The 18,765-nt window shown below is 39.8% G+C and overlaps 1 protein-coding gene across 1 annotated transcript; it reads left to right on the top strand.

Moving 5' to 3' along the window:
* The first annotated feature begins 5,168 nt into the window (after window positions 1-5,168).
* LOC137637822 (rhodopsin-like) lies at window positions 5,169-7,985 on the top strand. The gene is made up of 2 exons (XM_068369934.1): window positions 5,169-5,252; window positions 6,783-7,985. The coding sequence occupies exon 2, from the start codon at window positions 6,783-6,785 to the stop codon at window positions 7,908-7,910; it is 1,128 nt and encodes a 375-aa protein (XP_068226035.1). The 5' UTR covers window positions 5,169-5,252; the 3' UTR covers window positions 7,911-7,985.
* The last annotated feature ends 10,780 nt before the right edge of the window (window positions 7,986-18,765 follow it).

Below are 18,765 nucleotides of genomic sequence, written 5' to 3'. Positions count from 1 at the left end.
GTGTGTTTGAAGTTGAAGCTATCATTATAAATCTCAAGAGATGGAAAGCCCCAGGGGAGGATGGAATAACTGCTGAGATGATACTGGCTGTAAATGAAGTGATTCCCAGAATACTTACAAGATAATTTTGTAGAATGCGGCATGGAGAGGCAAACCTGATTAGTGGGAGTTACAAGTATTGGTGAAAATGGCAAAAAAAAGGAGACCTGACTAAATGCAATAATTACAGAGGCATCACACTTGCTTATTATCAACAGACTAGAGAGCAAGCTGAGAGATGAACAAGTAGGATTTAGAAAAGGTAGAAATTGTACTGACCAAATTTTCATTTTGAGACATGTTGTACAGTAATGCGTAGAATATAAAAATCCACTTATGATGGTATATGTGGACTATGAATAAGCCTTTGGTAGTGTGCACAAACCAGTTTTGTGGAGAGTCCTGCATTATTATGGAATTCCTCTTAAATATGTAAATTTGATTAAGTCTGTTCATGAGCATAGCAAGTGCAAAGTTAATGTTAGAGGAGTCCTATTAAATGACTTTCCACTGAACACCAGAGTATTTCAAAGGAATGTGTTGTCACCTCTGTTGTTTATCCTCCTCATGGATTTTGCAATGCAGGAACAGTTGGCAATGGTGGAGAAGGATTGGATTGGATTGGTAACAGGACGTTAGCTGACCTAGAGTATGCTGATGACGCTTTCCTTATCAGCAAAACACTACAGGATTTGCAATGCTTGCTTACCAAAATGCATGACATATCAGAGGACGTTGGGCTTAAGATAAATAGAAGAAAGACAGTGATGATCAGAACGGAATATGCAATTGAAGATATAATATCATTGGAAGGAGAAAGGATTAATGACTCTGATGAGGTAGAATCATTTAGGTATTTAGGAACTATGATCTCTAATACAGGGTCTTTAGAACTAGAGTTTAATGAAAGATTGAAAAGATTAAACCAGACAATGGCTAGGCTGAGTAAAATTTGGATATCAAATCGCCTGAAATTATATATAGAAATCGGGCTATAACTTACTTTACTTACATCTCTGTTACAATAAAGACATGAGTCTTGGTATGACAATGAAACAATCTCCAATAGATTAAGTATATTTGAGAAGAAAGAACTCAGAGGAATATTGGGAGTTAAATGGTAGGACAGGATTAGAAATGAAACTATAAGAGAGATTACTCGGGTGCCATATGTGGATGAGATCATAGTGAGGGGTAGATGGAGATGGGGTGGGCATGGTCTTTGCATTCTTAAAGAGAAATTAGATCACCAAACGTTTAATTCGGCTCCACAAGGCAATAGAAGAGTTTGAAGACCCAGGCCTGCATGGCTAATGAATGAAACGTGAAGTAAGAGATGATGATGAATGGAGAGGTATTGAATTAAAAGCTCAAGACAGAGAGGATTGGCGGAATCTAACTAAGGCCCTTTGCTTCAATACATTTATTTATTTATTTATTTACTTAATAAATGAACGATATATTGGTGGCCTCCGTACATCGAAGACAGCATCTTTCCGGACAAACTGAGCTCTAGATAATTTTCGGGATAATGTGATATCTGCACTTACGTTTCTCCATTCAATATTTGGTGTTGACTCGTAGTTGGCTTTTTACGAAATTCACCAGAACTACATCGGTTAAGCGACTAAATTACACTTAATTATACACGCACAACTATCATAGAATCCTCTAAAGAAGACCTATGTTGTTTATCTATTTAAATGTCATATTCATGGGCGTGGATGCCCAAGGGGTTAACTTTGAGAATCACCTGTCCACCACATGTCATCATAAGGGAAACAATCACCAATTATAAAATGAAATCATTAGTGCATCTCCCAACACGAAACATCTACAACTCCTAGATGGGCTTCTATTAAAACAAGAGAAATCATTTCCAATATGCAACCCAAGAAACCTTCCTCCTACTACCAACATCAGGCACCCTTCCTGACAGAGCCACAACCATGATAGCAATTCCCAAAATGATAGTGATAATAGTAAAAGCATCCTTGGGCATGAACAATACCAATGTAGCTGAGATATTGAAAAGAGCCTCTAGCGCAGTGAGATTATTTGGTGAGAAATGCCAGCAGAGAAATCACTAAGCTAGAAATAAATATGATAACCACGCCTTATTTTACACTTGGCTCAAAATTTCCCATCAAGCCTTCGGAGTTACTTTGTAAGTGCTTGTTTTCTATACTTTAGTTTATTGAAAAATATCAGTAAAAATTTTCTTTATTCTTCATACCTAATGAACAATACAAGCATATAGGTAATTACTGGTAGAATTGGTGATAGATAATCATAAAAAAAGTTTGAAAAGTCTATATACAAATTAAATAAGGCTAATATACCAATTTCTTTTAACCTACCTACTTAGATTAGGGCCATCTACCTATGCATTATCACCACTGTCATTATTATTATTACAACCTGGTTTATAAACAAGAATGCTACAATCCTGTGTATCTAATATGGAAAAGCTGCCCAGTGCGTTTCAATATTGAAAATAATCAATAAACTATAAAAGAAAAGAGAGAAAAATAGGATGAGAAACTGCAGTGAATGAAATAAACAAAACAAAACGGTGAAGCAAAACTTGTCAGCCTGGTCGAAAAAAAAGAGAAATAAACCAAGTTTGAACTTCCACCAATATAACTATATGATTAGGATGATCATTCAAAAGGTTGGCTGCAACAATACTGAAACTTCTAAAATACTGCACTGCACTGAACCTCATAAGAAAAGGCCAGATTGCTATATTAACAAGATTATTTTCCGGGGGAAACAACATATCATACATAAATGAATAATAAAAATAAGATATAAAATAGCAATAATATGTAATTAAATAAAAACATCACCCCAATAACACGGTTACATTCCTGTGCAATTTTAGTGCCCACAAACAATCACTCTATCCTTGATAACTCTCAGTTGCCCCAAATCCTGTCTTTGCCTTTTCCTTAAGTTTGAATTCTTATAAATATCCTTTTCTCCTTCACTTGTTCCTAGCATTTCATTCAGTTGCTCCACTTTCCTCCTAAAATCATTTTTATCTTCTCTGTACCGTTCCTCTGCACGCACCATGTGCATGCCTTACTTTGCAGCCCTTAAATGCCTTCGATTTTCTTTCAATTGGCTCTTGCACCTTTCTCCCACCACCACTTTCTCCTTTCAACACACCATATCTGTTGGTTCTTCCCATTAAGTCCTCTGTTTCCCCTACACATATTTCTTTCATACCCACTCATACATTTTGCACTCTCTAAGTTCACCCTTTCTAGTTGTCTGTCACAATCCCCCGAACTTGCTCTCCTTTTTCTCTTTTAAGGCCCCAAACTTTAATTTTAGGATTCTTCTTTCTCTTCTTGCGTTTTCCACGTCTCATTTTAAAAATCCATCACTACCAATCTATCTATGTAGTTTATCAAAAGAAGCACCTTACAGTTCATCACATAGTTCACATTAACTCCTCCAACCAGGATCTAATCTCATTGTCTTTCCACTCCACTTCCATAGGTTGTCAGGAGCTTATCCAACTTCTCAAACCAGGTGTTCTTACATGCCTATTCAAAACTCAGAGCCATCTCTGATATATAAGCCCCATCTTCATTTCTAATTCCAAACCCATGGCCTCCATGTACCTCTTCATATATATTCCCTATTTTCTCCACTGTGCCATTCATGTCTACTTTGATAAGCTTCACCCTTTTCACTGTTGTGATAGGTCTCAAAAACTCTTGTCTAAATCATTTTTTCTTGTTCTTAGCAACCAATCTGATGGGCATATGCTGAAATTATATTTACTATCTGATCACCTATTACCACTGAAATCTTTAAAACCTTACCATTGATTCTCTTCACTTCTACCACTTTTTCTCCCAATTATTATCTTTTATGACACTAACTCCATTTCTTCTTTCTCGAGATCAGCTGCAATATAGCTTATACCCATTCCCTATCTTTCTAGTTCCATTTCCTTTCCATAATGTCTTCTACAAACAAAGGATATCTATTCTCCACCACTCCATCACATTCCCCAACTCCCTCAATCTTCCCATAAGTGTACCAACATTCCAAGTACCTGCTCTGATCTTCCATTGTCAGTAGCTTCTTTGGCTACATTTGTTAACCTTGCAATACCCCTCATCGATTTATCACGTTTGTAGGGGGATCCTGAAGCTGGTTGCTTACAAGGGATGCCCAAGTCGCATCCACATTTAAATTAGCATCAGACATGGTTAATAATTTGGCAGATAGTTTTTACGATTGCATGCCCCTGCAGCCATCAACCCAGTAATAGGTGGTGGATATAACCTTTGACTAAATAGTCCAACTGCAAGGAAGCAGGTTCCAGCTTTGCTTAAAAGCAAAACTGCAAGTCAATAGCTGTCCTTTTAGTCACTTTTTACAATAGGCAGGACGTACTATGGTAGGATTCTTACACCCCTACCACAGGGCGACACTCGAATTCTTATACTTACCATGGTTTGACTTGTTAAACAAGAAGAAGAAATAGGTAAAACTTCGATTTTTTAGATAAACATAAAATTTCAATATCATTAAAACTTGTATTTCAATATCCCCTTTACTTTGTCATTATTTTAACCAGAAGTTTGCAATCCAGACAGACTTTTTGAAAATACAAAGAAAACTGTGCTAACTACTTTGTTATTAAGAAAATAACGTAGGCTGAAAGAACTATTAAAGAAATTACACCGAAAAAGTCAAAACCAAACTTAACAACAGTTTGTAGAAGAAAAAACTCATTTAAGGTGACAAAGAAAAGGTTCCAAGTCGTAAAACTTTTATTCCAGGTATCTTCGAAGGTAAATATAGTTATTGCAATGATGAATGTGGAATTGAAAGTTCAAACCGTTCATTGGAAATTTCAACTTATGAAACAATGGCTTTGACAAAATAATTCATCAGTCTCCAGATATAATTATCTGAGCACTGGCAGCAAAGTGAAAAGAAAACCTACTTTCTAATACACTGTCACAACATAGAACTTTTAATCCCATAGGGGAAAGATAATCTCCCCTGAAATAGTTCTTCTAATTGGGTAATGACGTCATTACAATCCCTCGGCCTGTATAAAGAGAGGCAGCTGACAGTTCTCTGTCGTAAGAAGTTTACTCAAGCAGACAGCGAAACCTACCGTCAGGACTGAAGTAGTCTTTGGAATTTCTTCAGCAAAGAACATCCACTAATAAGACAAGGTTAGTTCATTGTGTTTTATCATCGACTGAAACTCAGCAAGTAGATTGTTTTTGATTCATAAAACACAAATGTTTCGTCAAATTAATTTGGTTTTTCGCCAAGTAGGTGATGACAGGCAGGGTAGCCGGTCAGGACTACGGTCCACCCCAAAAGCCAAAGAAAAATCCTTCAAAAGAAGGCAAACGTGGTACCCCATACGAATAGGAGAAAAAAAAAAAAAAAAAGAAAAAAAAAAAAAAAAAAAAAAAAACACGCTAATAGACGAAGAAAAAGATTTTCATAAAAACATCACACAATATATCTTGACACTGAATTCATGATAATTTGTAATTTGTTCAGAATTTTTTGCAAAAATATGATCCTTTCTAAAGGAATAAGGCAATTTCAGAGTAACTTTAGTATTATTATATTTCAAATAATAGCTAATATAAAACTTAATCATAAGTAAACTAATTATGAACTATATGTTATTAAAACGCTTATTTCAATTTCAGAATGTGAAAATAAAATGTGTTAATTCCAAGCGCTTAACATCACTAGGCTATTGTGTCTTTAAAACAATTCCAAAGGATCGTCATTTCTAATTTTACACATTTTTCCTTACATAAAAAGAATCCAGACTCAATCTTTATTTTCTCTGAATTAAAAACTTTTCCTTGCATACAGAAAATCTTATAGTCTGCGTTTATTTACTTTGAATATATAAAAAAAAAAACATTTAATTTTATCGCTTAGGTTAAAATTATCGCATTTATGATATATTCAATAATTATTCTTTTCAAAATCCCATTACCTTAAATTCCAAAGTATGGAAAAAAAATATTCAACTTACGTCTTATATACTTGGATTACAATTAACCAAAACTGTATTTACACACACACACAAAAGGGAAATTCAAGATCTGTGTTCGAGTGTAATAACCGAGAAACATTCTTACATTTGATTTGGATTATTAGTTGGAATAAAATGTAAATCAGAAATAAATACCATGAAATAGTTAACACAATTGTTGAAAATCTTGCTTTTAAGTCATTACTATGAAAAAAAAAACCCACCAAGAGTTTATGAAGGATAAAACATAACGAGCTACTTATAATTGATAAAATACAATTCTTTCTTCCTTCTACGGATATACATTCAAATTAAAGTTCAGGTAAAAAAATACATCTGCAATACATACTTATTATGATCTATATCTGTCATTTAAACTGATAAAGAAACACATAAAATTCTTAAAAATGAAAACACTTAAAAAAAAATTTAAGTTAACAAGAAATCTAAAAATGATTGAAGCAAAGAAATAAATTTCAATTTCATTAGCTGTAATATAAGAAATGCTTAGGACAGGCAACGAAATGAAACGGAAAACATTCATAATTTATTAGTGATAACACCATATTGCTGAAATTGTAATAATTAGGTAATAAATACTATTTCTGAATTCATAAAAAATACGTTTTACTAATAAACTAATTCAAAATGTGTCATACCTTTGCATTGAAACTATAACCAAATTCCTTTTTTACAGATGTCATACTGGGATAATCCTGAAAACCTAGCCAATGGGGCTCTCCCCTCCACAAACCCCTTTGGGAATTATACGGTGGTCGATACGGTGCCTAAGGAACTCCTCCACATGGTCGATGCTCATTGGTACCAGTTTCCTCCTATGAACCCTCTTTGGTATGGTTTGGTTGGCTTCTGGATGGTCCTTATGGGCGTCATGTCAGTCGTAGGTAACTTCGTTGTCATCTGGGTATTCATGAACACAAAATCTCTCCGAACTCCTGCTAACTTGCTTGTTGTTAATTTGGCTATGTCTGACTTCCTTATGATGTTCTTCATGTTCCCACCAATGGTCATCTCTTGCTACTGGCAGACATGGACTCTTGGTGCATTCTTCTGTGAAGTGTATGCTTTCCTTGGTTCACTCTTTGGTTGTGTGTCTATCTGGACCATGCTTTGGATTACCCTTGATCGCTACACTGTTATTGTTAAGGGTATGTCTGGTAAGCCTCTTAATAGTGGTGGTGCTATGGCAAGAATTGTTGGTACATGGGTTACTGCCTTTGCTTGGTGCCTTCCTCCCTTCTTCGGTTGGAACCGTTATGTGCCTGAGGGCAACATGACAGCCTGTGGTACTGACTACTTGACCCAGGATATGTTCTCTCACAGCTACCTGTACATCTACTCTGTCTGGGTATACATCTTCCCCCTGTTTGCCAACATCTACCTTTACACTTTCATTGTTAAGGCTGTCGCTAACCATGAAAAGCAGATGCGTGAACAGGCCAAGAAGATGGGCGTCAAATCTCTCAGGAGTGAAGAAAGTCAGAAGACCTCTGCTGAATGCCGTCTCGCTAAGGTTGCTCTCATGACCGTGTCACTTTGGTTCATGGCTTGGACTCCTTATTTCGTCATCAACTACGCTGGAATGCTCAGCAAGTCTTCTGTTACTCCCCTCTTCTCCATCTGGGGTTCAGTCTTTGCCAAGGCTAATGCCGTATACAACCCAATTGTGTATGCCATCAGCCACCCTAAGTACCGTGCTGCCTTGGAAAAGAAATTGCCTTGCCTGGCCTGCTCTACTGAAGGACGTGATGACAATGTCTCTAGCAACTCAGCTCAAGTTACAGAGAAATCAGAGAATGCTTAAATTGTATTACCAACTAGGATTTAAGAAAAATATTCTCAAACTCTACCATTTAAAACGAAAACCAAATAAAATTTACACCCAGCATTATCTCTGCATTTTATTGTAAACTATATATCCTTCAGGTATTCAATATTCATTCTCAATATTGAAATGCTTCTATTCCTAAGAATTTTATCAGTAAATAATTCTGTAAAAATCTGCAAAAAACTGTAAAGAATTTTGCTAAAATAGACTAGAACTTCTTTCTTCATTCTCTCTAATGAACAACTGCTATTATATGTGACATTTTGTAGTTAATTCTTAAAGAAACTGGAATAATACTAATCTCAATATAAATTTAGTCATCATTCTTCTAAATTCTAATCTTTTTTGAGCTGATAGAATTCAACGTTGAGAAGTAACATTTACCTTGAGGAATTTTTGCTGAATCTACATATAAATGTTCAGTGTAATGAGGAAAACAAAATTTTCCTATCCTTCTTAACAAAACTGTCTCCTATTTTTGCAAGCTTTATATAAATTTATTGCATTTAATGTTGACAATGCTGCATGTCGGATATATGCATTTTGCTTTATGATACCAAAGGGTTTCCTTTTTAGTAACCAACACATACATAATTAATTTTATTTTTTAATGAACAATATTTATTACTACAATTAATATCAAATCAAAAACTAACAATAACTAAGGTACAGAACAGTACAATGTATGGCAATGTAATTCCTTGGACAAATCTAATCAACAGAAAACTCTAGTACAATTATTTGAAACTAAGATTTTAACTATTTCTCTATAGTGTTATAATAATCCTGAACCAAATAACTAAGGGGTTTTATGATTTTTATCCGGAAAAATCTCACAGTTATTGGAAACAAGCGAGTATCATTAAATATTATGGGTGGTAATTATCAAACATTGGGTAACTATGTGATAAAAAGAGTATTATTATCATTATCATTATTATCAATATTATTATTACTAGATAAGCTCCAACCCTAGCTGGAAAAATCAGGATGTCAAAATTCCAAAGGCTCCATTACGTAAAATAGCGCAGTGAGAGAAGGAGATAGGGAAGCAGATAGAATAGCGTACCTGAGTATACCTTCAAGCAAGAGGACTCTATTTCAAGACAGTAGACGACCATGGTACAAAGGCTATGGCCCTACCCAAGTCTAGAGAACGATGGTTTTTGGAGTGTACTTCTCCTAAACGAGCTGCTTACCATAGCTAAAGTCTATTTTACTCTTACCCAGTGAAAAATAGCCACTGAACAATTACAGTGCAGTAGTTAACCCTTTGAATGCATTAGAATTTTACCGTTATCTTAGTGTTGCCAGATGTAAGAGGAAAAGGCAGAATGTGTAAAAGAATAGGCCAGACTATTTGGTTTATGTGTAGGCAAAAGAAAATGAGCTTTAACCGGAGAGGAATCCAATGTTGTATTATCTGGCCAGTCAAAGGACTCGATAAATCTCTTGTGGTAGCATCTCAAAAGGAGGCTCGTTCCTTTACGAGTTACCTCAAAGATAGGATGTGATTCCTCTTGTCATTGTATTACAATTGATTCTAGTCTTTTAGAGTGAGACTCATTTTTTATTTTCCTATTTTCTATAAAGAGTTTGATGACTGTTTACTTAAGCACATTAAATGTACAAATTCCAAACATTGGACGGATCGGAAAAGATGTTGGTATTATCACACACAACACTAATGCACAGATATATTTCAGTTATGTATGATTGCAGTAATCTAACATTGACAACAAATACAGAATATTGGCGAGGATGCTGGGATAGTCAAATACTAAACTAATCCACATATATTTCAGGTATGTACAATTGCATTATTCTAACGTTAATAACAAATACAAAATATTGGCGACGATCAAGTGGAAACCAAACTCACCCAGAAGATACCTGGAGAAATGCAAGCTCACTAGAGGAACGTAAGCTACCCTAAGGTACAATCAAGTTCAATATCAAGAAAGAGACTAATGCCAAACATACCTATTTTATTTGGTTATTATATGATACTTTATTTACTGGCAGAACTGGAATTTGCTATAAGAAATGGACGAGTACTGGGTAGTTTGGCATTTCTTTCTCTAAGTTTAATGGGGGATAGGGCATAATAACTCCTGTATTGGTCAATTTAAATGTGAAGGTTATATTTTTTCACTTTAATTCCATTGTTTACATTTGAAATACTGATGACGAGTTATTGCGCATGAGTTGGTTCCGATCAGTTTGGGGAGCTTTTTGTGTATTTGCAATGATGTAGTTATTACCTGGCATTTTTAACCAATTACTATCTTCTTAATATTTATGCACAAGTTCCTCCCCTTCCATTTCAACTACACTACCATCATGAAAGGACCTCTCCAAGAGGGAAGTATAATCTATTTTGAAATTTCGTGCAATTTAATCGATATTGGCAATTGATTGTGATGAAAACGCTCTCCGTTCAGTGTACAGTAAATCTATTGTTGCTCAAGGGAAAGTAAAAATATCCCCGAAATAGGGATTCACGGGTGTGGTATGCACAGCACATCCATGCACCGCTTACAAAAACATAGGAGCAGTGAGATTATGTTTATTTGCGAGCGAAGCGAGCCTCGGCTGAGTAAAAAACCATTAGAAAGACGTGATGTGCATTAGAGAATTGTGATACTTTAATATTCATCCACTTACATAAACCATATATTTTTTTCCACTCATTATCTTGAGTTTCCCTAGCATTTCTGACCATTATTAATGCTGCAAATCCCCTTTTTGGTATTTCCCGCTCAAAAAACCCCAGTTTCTTACTGTCGTCCCCGATAATTAACTTTATATAAGGAGGTTAAACAATCATGAATGGGTGGTTTGCCCAATAATCATGGTCAGAAATGCATATATAAGATAGCGAGTAGGAAAAATATATGCTTCATGTATTAGGCTAAAAATTAAAGTATCATTTATTTATCTTTTATTTATGTTGTACGGTAGGGGTGAAATTTGTTACCAGTAGGCATTTATGTGGTATGTAAATATTTACCTTAAGCCAAAGTTAGTTTTGCATGAAAAGACATAAAGTGCAATCTAATTGAATTTTTGTGCACAGAGTATAAAAAATTGAAATTACTAACACAGGAACTAGGATGGAGTTAACTTTGTTTAGGAAGTTGATTTTGTGAGTTCAGTCGCCTAACCTATTCCACGTAGGAATTCAAAATGCCTCTGGACATTGAACACCCTGAATGCTTTAGTACTGTTGCAGTAACAAATTCTGTTGCAACACAACGGCAACAGTGGTATGAGGTATTTAACGGATTTTGAAGCAAAGCGAAAAATCTATTTTTGGGTGAGATGGCCATGTCATCCTATTGGTAGCTTTCTAAGGGATATTTGGCTACAGTGATACTCCCAGATAATTGACCATAGGTCTCCAGAATTCTAACTCCTGGCATGAGTATTCATCAAATTTTTCTTAAGGATATCGTATAATATCAGGGGACGTATATCTTGATACCACACATGGCAATCTTCACCCCGAATAGAGTTTTCACTCAGAGGGGGAAGAGTGGCGAAATTGAAGGGGAGCCGTTACCAAGGTTACCCTTCCTCCCCTACTATTACAGGGTCCAAAATGGCCACTTATTCCCTGTAGCATTGAGCATGGTGCTACAGATATAGTAGTTTCGGGAGGGGATTATTACATGACCCTTTTCTTAGAAAAGGAGGGTGGGTCCAACAGGACGACATGGCCATCTCACCCAAAAATAGACTTTTCGCTTTGCTTCAAAATCCGTTTTTGGGTGCAAGCCATGTCGTCCTGATGGAAGTTTACCAGAGAATTACTTGACAGTACTGTATCTGTGGGTTTGTATAAGTGCCTCAACCTTGGGTCAGCTTCTATATGGTCATCCAGACCACTGAAATATATGACGATACCGTTATACGTCATTACCACTAAGCATGGAACAATGTTAGGGCTTCCTGCTCCCTGCAGGGAAATGTCGTACTCGACAATAGAAGCACAAGGTTTGTATTCATATAGGAACAAATATAAATATCATTCAGATCTTTTTGTTCATATGATTAAGTACCTTAAGTATGAACTTTGCTTCATAAAAATAAGTAAAAGACTCCGGCTAAGTTTATTTAGCTACATATGGGGCGAAATAAGACGCAAATACACTTTCACCATTTTATTAAATAGATAATCAAAATGGAACAGAAGGTGCATTAAAATTTGTAATAAAATTATACATTCAACATATACAAATAAAAATATTTTCTACCTGAAAGGGAAGAAAAAATTAGTGGCCACTCAAAATCAGTTGAAAAATTATTAGGATAATTTTACTGTAAATGTTGAATAACTATCAACACTGTGTACAAGTGTACACATGGCACTAGTGTCATTGGTATAATTCTGCACCTAAAAAAGAACAGTCCTAGTGTCACCAGGGTGACACTCAATAAAAGGGTATTGCACTGGAAGGTGTCAGCACCTTTTCACCCGAATTGAAAAGTCCCAATCAATTAACTGTTCATCGCAGCACTAGACGACAGGTTTCACCACACTACCTGCCGCCACCACAAAATGTTTCAGCGCAGGCACTTGCTTCGCATAATCTTTATAAAAAACTCTGGAGGATTTCCAACCAGTGTATGAGCGAACACGCTCAAAGTCCATATACTGAAAGAATTTCAGTGAGGAAGCAATTTTTCTCGGATCATGACCTGCGGGTGTACTATCAGGATCCACTCTGCGAATGAAGTAGGTGAGCTTCGCCCTCAGTTTTTTTAGGGATAAGTTTGATCCTGAGGTTTCCCCTTTGAAGAGCTGTCCTCCCTGGAAGTCTGAAGTTCTTCGAAGATAGACCTTTAGACATTCTACTGGACATGGAGAGACATCTTCCTTCAGAGGGCAGATTCTCCAGGGACCCCATCTTTTGGTGGGTAGCTCGTTTTTGGCGAGAAAGGTAGGATCAGGGAAGAGATTGAGTTCTCCCACTTCTGTGAACTGAATATGGCCCTCGTCTCTTGATAGGGCCACTATTTCACTAACTCTAGCCCCTGAGGCTATAGCTAACAGGAATATCACCTTTTGTGTTAGATCCTTGAGAGAACAATCTTCATTGTTCAAGGTTGAAGCATAGTGTAAGACTTTGTCCAGAGATCATGAAATGGGCTTCGGAGGGGCTGCTGGTTTAAGTCTAGCGCATGCCTTCAGAATCTTGTTGAAGATTTCGTTCACCAGGTCCACCTGGAAGACATATAGAAGAGCTCTAGTCAAAGCTGACTTACACATAGTTATCGTGGTGGCAGCCAAGCCTTGCTTGTGAAGGTGGATGAAGGACAGGCAGAAGTCTATTGAGATTTCTTTCGGCCTTTTTACTTTAACAAAAGCAACCCACTTTTTCCAAGACGGTTCGTATTGTCTTCTGGTTGACTTTGACTTGTATTCTTCTAGGAAGTCTATACTGCCTTTCGAGATCCCAAATCTTTTCTTGACTGCTAAGGCGAGAAAATCATGAGATGAAGGTTTTGGGTTCTCTGTGATGAAGCGAAGACAGTCGACTTCTGAACCAGTTGAGATAGAGCTGGGTTCGGTAGAAGGACTAGCCTCAGCTTCAGTTCCATCACCAGAGGGAACCAATAGCTCTTGGGCCGCTTGGGGTCCACTACTGCTGCCGTTCCCTTGAAGGATCTCAGCTTGTTGAGGACCTTCAGCAGGAGATCCATTGGAGCGAACAGGTAGATCCGGGTCCAATTGTTCCAATCGAGGGACATGGCGTCCGTCGCCTCTGCCAGAGGGTCCTCGTATGGGGCTACATATCGAGGTAGTTTCTTACTGTTGCTCGTCGCGAAGAGGTCAATCTGCAGTTCTGGGACTTTTTCCAAGATGAAGGAGAATGAGTCTGCGTCTAGGGACCATTCTGACTCTATTGGCTTTAGCCTGGATAGAGCGTTCACCTTCACACTGCGGAACCCTTGTAGGTGAACTGCCGATAAGTGCCATCTCTTCTTTTTTGCTAAACGAAAGAAGGCTAACATCACATGGTTGATGTGGGGTGATCTCGTGCCTTGTCGGCTCAGACATCTCACTATACACTTCGCTGTCCAAGACTAGCCTGATGTGGGCTGATCTGTGAAAGGATAGTTTCTTCAGCGTCAAGAGGACTGCCATGGCCTCCAGAATATTGATGTGAAAGGTCTTAAACAGGGCTTTCATTTGATGGGCGTGACCTCCCCATCTTTCCATTGAGGCATCCGTGTGGATGGTCACTGATGGGGGAGGTGGTTGTAAGGGAACGGTCCTCGTTAAGCTCTTGACTTTCGACCACGGCTTGATAATTGATCGTAGTAAGGTCGGTACCGGTTTCTGTAGATCTCTTCGAGCGTTTGATGCGTGTCTTCTCCAGACTCCTGACGCATCTTTCAGCTGTGCTCTTAGCACTGGGTCTGTTACTGCTGCAAACTGGAGAGAGCCCAGTACTCTTTCCTGTTGGCGTCTTGAGATCATGTTGGATTTCAGTAGTCTCTTGACAGAACCCGTGATCTATCTCCTCTTCCTTAGTGGAATGGAGAGGGGGTGTGACTCCAAGTTCCAATGGATTCCCAGCCATTGAAACTACGGAGCTGGAGAGAGGTGAGACTTCTTGAAGTTGATCTTGAATCCCAGATGTTCCAGGAACTGGATCACTTTCTTGGATGCTTGCAGACAAGCAGTCTTGGCTGCTGCCCACACCAGCTAGTCGTCCAGGTACACTGCTACCTGAACGCCTCCTAGGCGTAATTGTTGTACGACTGCATCCGCAAGTCTCGTGAAGATCCTTGGGGCTATGTTTAGTCCGAAGGGCATGGCTCTGAAAACATACTTTGTCTTTTGTAGCTTGAATCCTAGATAGGAGGTGAGGGGGCGGCTGACTGGAAGGTGCCAGTAAGCATCTGCCAGGTCTATTGAGACTGTGTACGCCCCTTTTGGTAACAGGGTCCTGATGTGTTGAAGGGTTAACTTCCTAAACTTGTTGTTTTCGATGAATTTGTTGGGTGGCGACAAGTCCAGAATGACTCTGAGTTTGTCTGAGTCCTTCTTGGGAACACAGAACAGCCTTCCCTGGAATATGATAGACTTTGCTTTCCTTATAACCTTCTTGTTCAAGAGTTCAAAGGTATATTTTTCCAGTAAGGGGGTGGAGTGTTGGAAGAATTGAGGAAATGAAGGTAAGGATCTGTTCCATTTTCATCCTAGTCCATTTTTGATTAGGCTGTGGGCCCAGGGATCGAAGGTCCAACGATCCCGAAAGTGTTGAAGTCTCCCTCCTACCTGTAGCATCTCATTGCTTAGATGGTCCGGAGGGCTTGCCACCCTGACCGCGTCCTCCCCTACCTCGAGATCCTCTTCCTTTCGGACGAAACGTAGTAGTGTGCCTCTCAAACCCTGGGTTGAAAGCTAGTGACTGGGCAACCAGCTTTTGAGGCACCACTTGGAAGGTGGTCTGTGGCTGAGCAACCACTTGGGGCATCGCAGTCATGGTGACCGTGGGATGTTGCTGAGTAGGCCAAGAAGGTAGTCTTGGCTTCTTTGTCTTCCTCTTGGGTTGGGGACCAGCATCCAGGGAAGACTTCCTCTTTGAGGAGATGCCCCAGTTTTGGAGAAGGTTCCTAATCTCCATGGTGGCTTTCTCAACTACCTCTTGGACCACTTCTTTTGGGAAGAGGTCCTTACCCCAGATACTGGAAGAAATCAGCTTCCTGGGTTCGTGTTTCACCGTTGCAGCAGCAAACACGAACTCCCTACAGGCTCTCCTGGCCTTCATGAAGGCGTACAGGTCCTTTACGAGGGTGGCCATGTGCATCTTGGCGAGGACCGTGAGCATATCTCAGGTGCTGTTGTGGCCGGCACACATCTCTATGCAGTTCTGGAGGGAAAGAGAAGCGGCTAGCCTCTCTTTTGTCTCTTGCTCCCTTCGCAAGAAAAAATTTGATAGCTTCGGTAAGTTCTCGCTGAACTGCTGTCCCGCGATATCTGCTTTAAGCTTTCCTACTGAAAAGGTTAGGTGGAGCTCCTTCCATTCCTTCTCATCCGTGTGCAAGGCCAGAGACAGAGGCCTATACTCCTCTAGTGTAGGGCATGGTTTGCCTGCCTCAACCGCCTTGACAACACTCTGAAAAGCCTTCGACGTGAAGGGGAAGGCTCTCGAAGAAGGAGCAAGAAAGGTAGGGTGTTTCTTGCTCAGTGCAGAAACTCGCAAGTTTGTATAACCTGCCTTCTTCAGGCTACTCATCAAGAGAGCCTGTGCCTTGTCGTGGTCGAATACCATGACCTCCTTTGGTTCCGTCTCCTCTTTCGACACTGGTTCACGCTTCAGCTTGATGAAGCACTCCGGATCAGCGTTGAAGTTCAGCCAGAACTCAATGTTGTCCAGGTGGACGGCTCCCAACTTCTCCGAAATGTAGAGTTTGCCGTTGGTGATAGGCATAAACTCCGCATACCTCCAGGTATTGGTCTCGGAGCAGGGTGGCAGGTCCTGTACTCTGGGTCGCTTGTAAGACCCTCGGGAGGTGACGGTCCGAGTCGCTTCGGGGAACTCTCTCGTCATCTTTACTTCCCTTTCTACGTTCTCCTTACGTAGATTCTCCATTAGGGCAGTAATGTGGGCCAAAACTGCCTGACCCATTGCGTCCAATGGAGGGATAGGAGCCGAAGACGTAGACGGTGTCGGCTCTGCTGCCGGCACAGGCAGAAGGGGCTCCTCCGCTTCTGTCGAGTCGTAGTCTTCATCTCCTCCAGGATCGTCCCGAAGGAGATCCTTCTCCATGTCCATGGACACTTCAGACATCCTTTCCTCTTGGTGGATGTCCATGCCTTGCATGGCTTCACTGACTTCAGCCTCGACTGCGATCTGGACGCAGGGAGGCCCGGGTCGTGCCTGGGGTAGGACGGCATCAGCTGTCGCCTTCGGGAACAGCAGGCTTCGCATCCTATCGTTGGGAAGGTACGGTCCAGGAGAGTTCTTTTGGAACCCTCGTACCCATTTTCGAAGCTTCTCTACATAGTGTGACCCCAAAAATTCCTACTTTTGTGGTTACAGTAGATCACCTCACACTTCACTTTCTGCTCCTCCTGTAAAGAAAGGAAATTGAAATGAGTATGCGGTAATTTATCACACTTGATAAATTAATATAATGTCATGCATTAATTTTTGGTATCTTAACCATTATAGCTTAGGATAGTAAGCTAGAAAGGAAATAGGAAAGACACATACTTGTCCCTCCTGTCCAGCCAATTGCTGTAACCTCCCCCAATATTAACATTATAAATTCCTTAATAAAGGAAAATCAAAGGAGAAGGGTTCTAACTTCTAGAGTTAGAATTAGTGCATGCTAGCACTAACCCTTTCATAAAAGTATTAATATTGTGGGATAAAATATGATCTGATGACTTTCATCAGTGTATTGAAGGAATACTTCACTTCAATATAAGATTGGTCTCAACAATAGATTGTGAAAGGATATACAGGGTATGTTGGAAAATATAAACTACTGTATAATATATACTATAATTTTCTGCCTGCAGTATGTACTATACTGCAAAAATACTGGCTACTGTATAAGCATATACTGTAGATCAGCGGGCATGTTGCTGGCTAGGCTAGTACCTGGTGGCACCGGTCTAGCCGGCAGCATAGTACCTGATGGCCCTAGCCGACAGAGAGAGAGAAAGCACGGAGAGAAGGGCTACCTTATTAATATAGTTTATTACAATAAATAAGTGTGTAGGTATTACTATCCCTACTGCCTTCCAGAATGAGGGTTCAAATGGAAGGGGGGAATGAATCATTCTAGCTTCCACCCAGCCACAAGATCTGTTGCCGGCTACTGCCGGTTTCAGGGATGTGGATGGCAGTCCGAGGGAGGACTGAAGAACACTCAAAGACATAGGGTTTCCCACCGACAGCCGTCGTGGCCAGCACAACCTTTCCCGGAGCCTTGCGTCCGTATGGGGAAGGTCAGATGGCTATCAAGCCACCTAAGTAGAAGCCTGGCCGGCATCACAGTCTACCCGGCAAGCGGGGAGATTGTAGGACACCGACCAAAGACATGCAATGGCTAGGCTATCACTAAAGGACAGAGAGGGGAAGGGATAGGGTCTTGTGTGTTGTGTCGGGAGAAGGCGGCAGGATTGCCAGCCATTTCCAGTCACAATCAGAAACATTGTTTCAGTATCGGCACCGTACTGGGCGGCAGAAGAATATCGATTCTTCAGCCCAAGACCTTGCCGAAACAAGACTTGTCTTCTAGACCGCAAGGGAGAAGGTGGCGGCATCGTACCACCACTTTGGATGCAAGCTAGGGAAGCTAGGCTTCCTATGTCTGCAACTGTAAGCCGGCAGGGGAGTGACTACTCCTCCCGGCAGCCGAGTTGTCGGCATAAAGATTGAATACTCTGAGTTACTGTTGTAAAACCAAGCCGGGATACTCTCCAGAAAGGGGGGAAGACAGAAAAACCCTAGCCTAGTCAAGCCGGAGTATACTACTCTATGCCAAGACCAAGATAGGGTTGTCGCCTAATGGCGGCACTCAGAGGGAAGGAAGGGTTTACCCTTAAATCTCCGAAGGTGACGAGTATCGAATTATATAATTAATTCTAAGAGATATACTATCTTCTGTTAAATTGATAAAACAATATGCGAGGGTAAACGGGGATAATGTATGAAAGTATACTAAAGCGCGTAGGCTAGGTTAGCCTAGTGCAGGGCGAGATCTCAGCTACGCTCCTCCAGATACCGGCTATGCTCCAATAAACACATTAAAATTATGCTAATTTCACTGGGAGAAGGGAGCTAAAAATTATGCACAG

The sequence above is a fragment of the Palaemon carinicauda genome, chromosome 3 (assembly GCF_036898095.1).
Source record: "Palaemon carinicauda isolate YSFRI2023 chromosome 3, ASM3689809v2, whole genome shotgun sequence".
Classification (NCBI taxonomy): Eukaryota; Metazoa; Arthropoda; class Malacostraca; order Decapoda; family Palaemonidae; genus Palaemon; species Palaemon carinicauda.
This window is presented reverse-complemented; position numbering and strand designations above follow the sequence as displayed.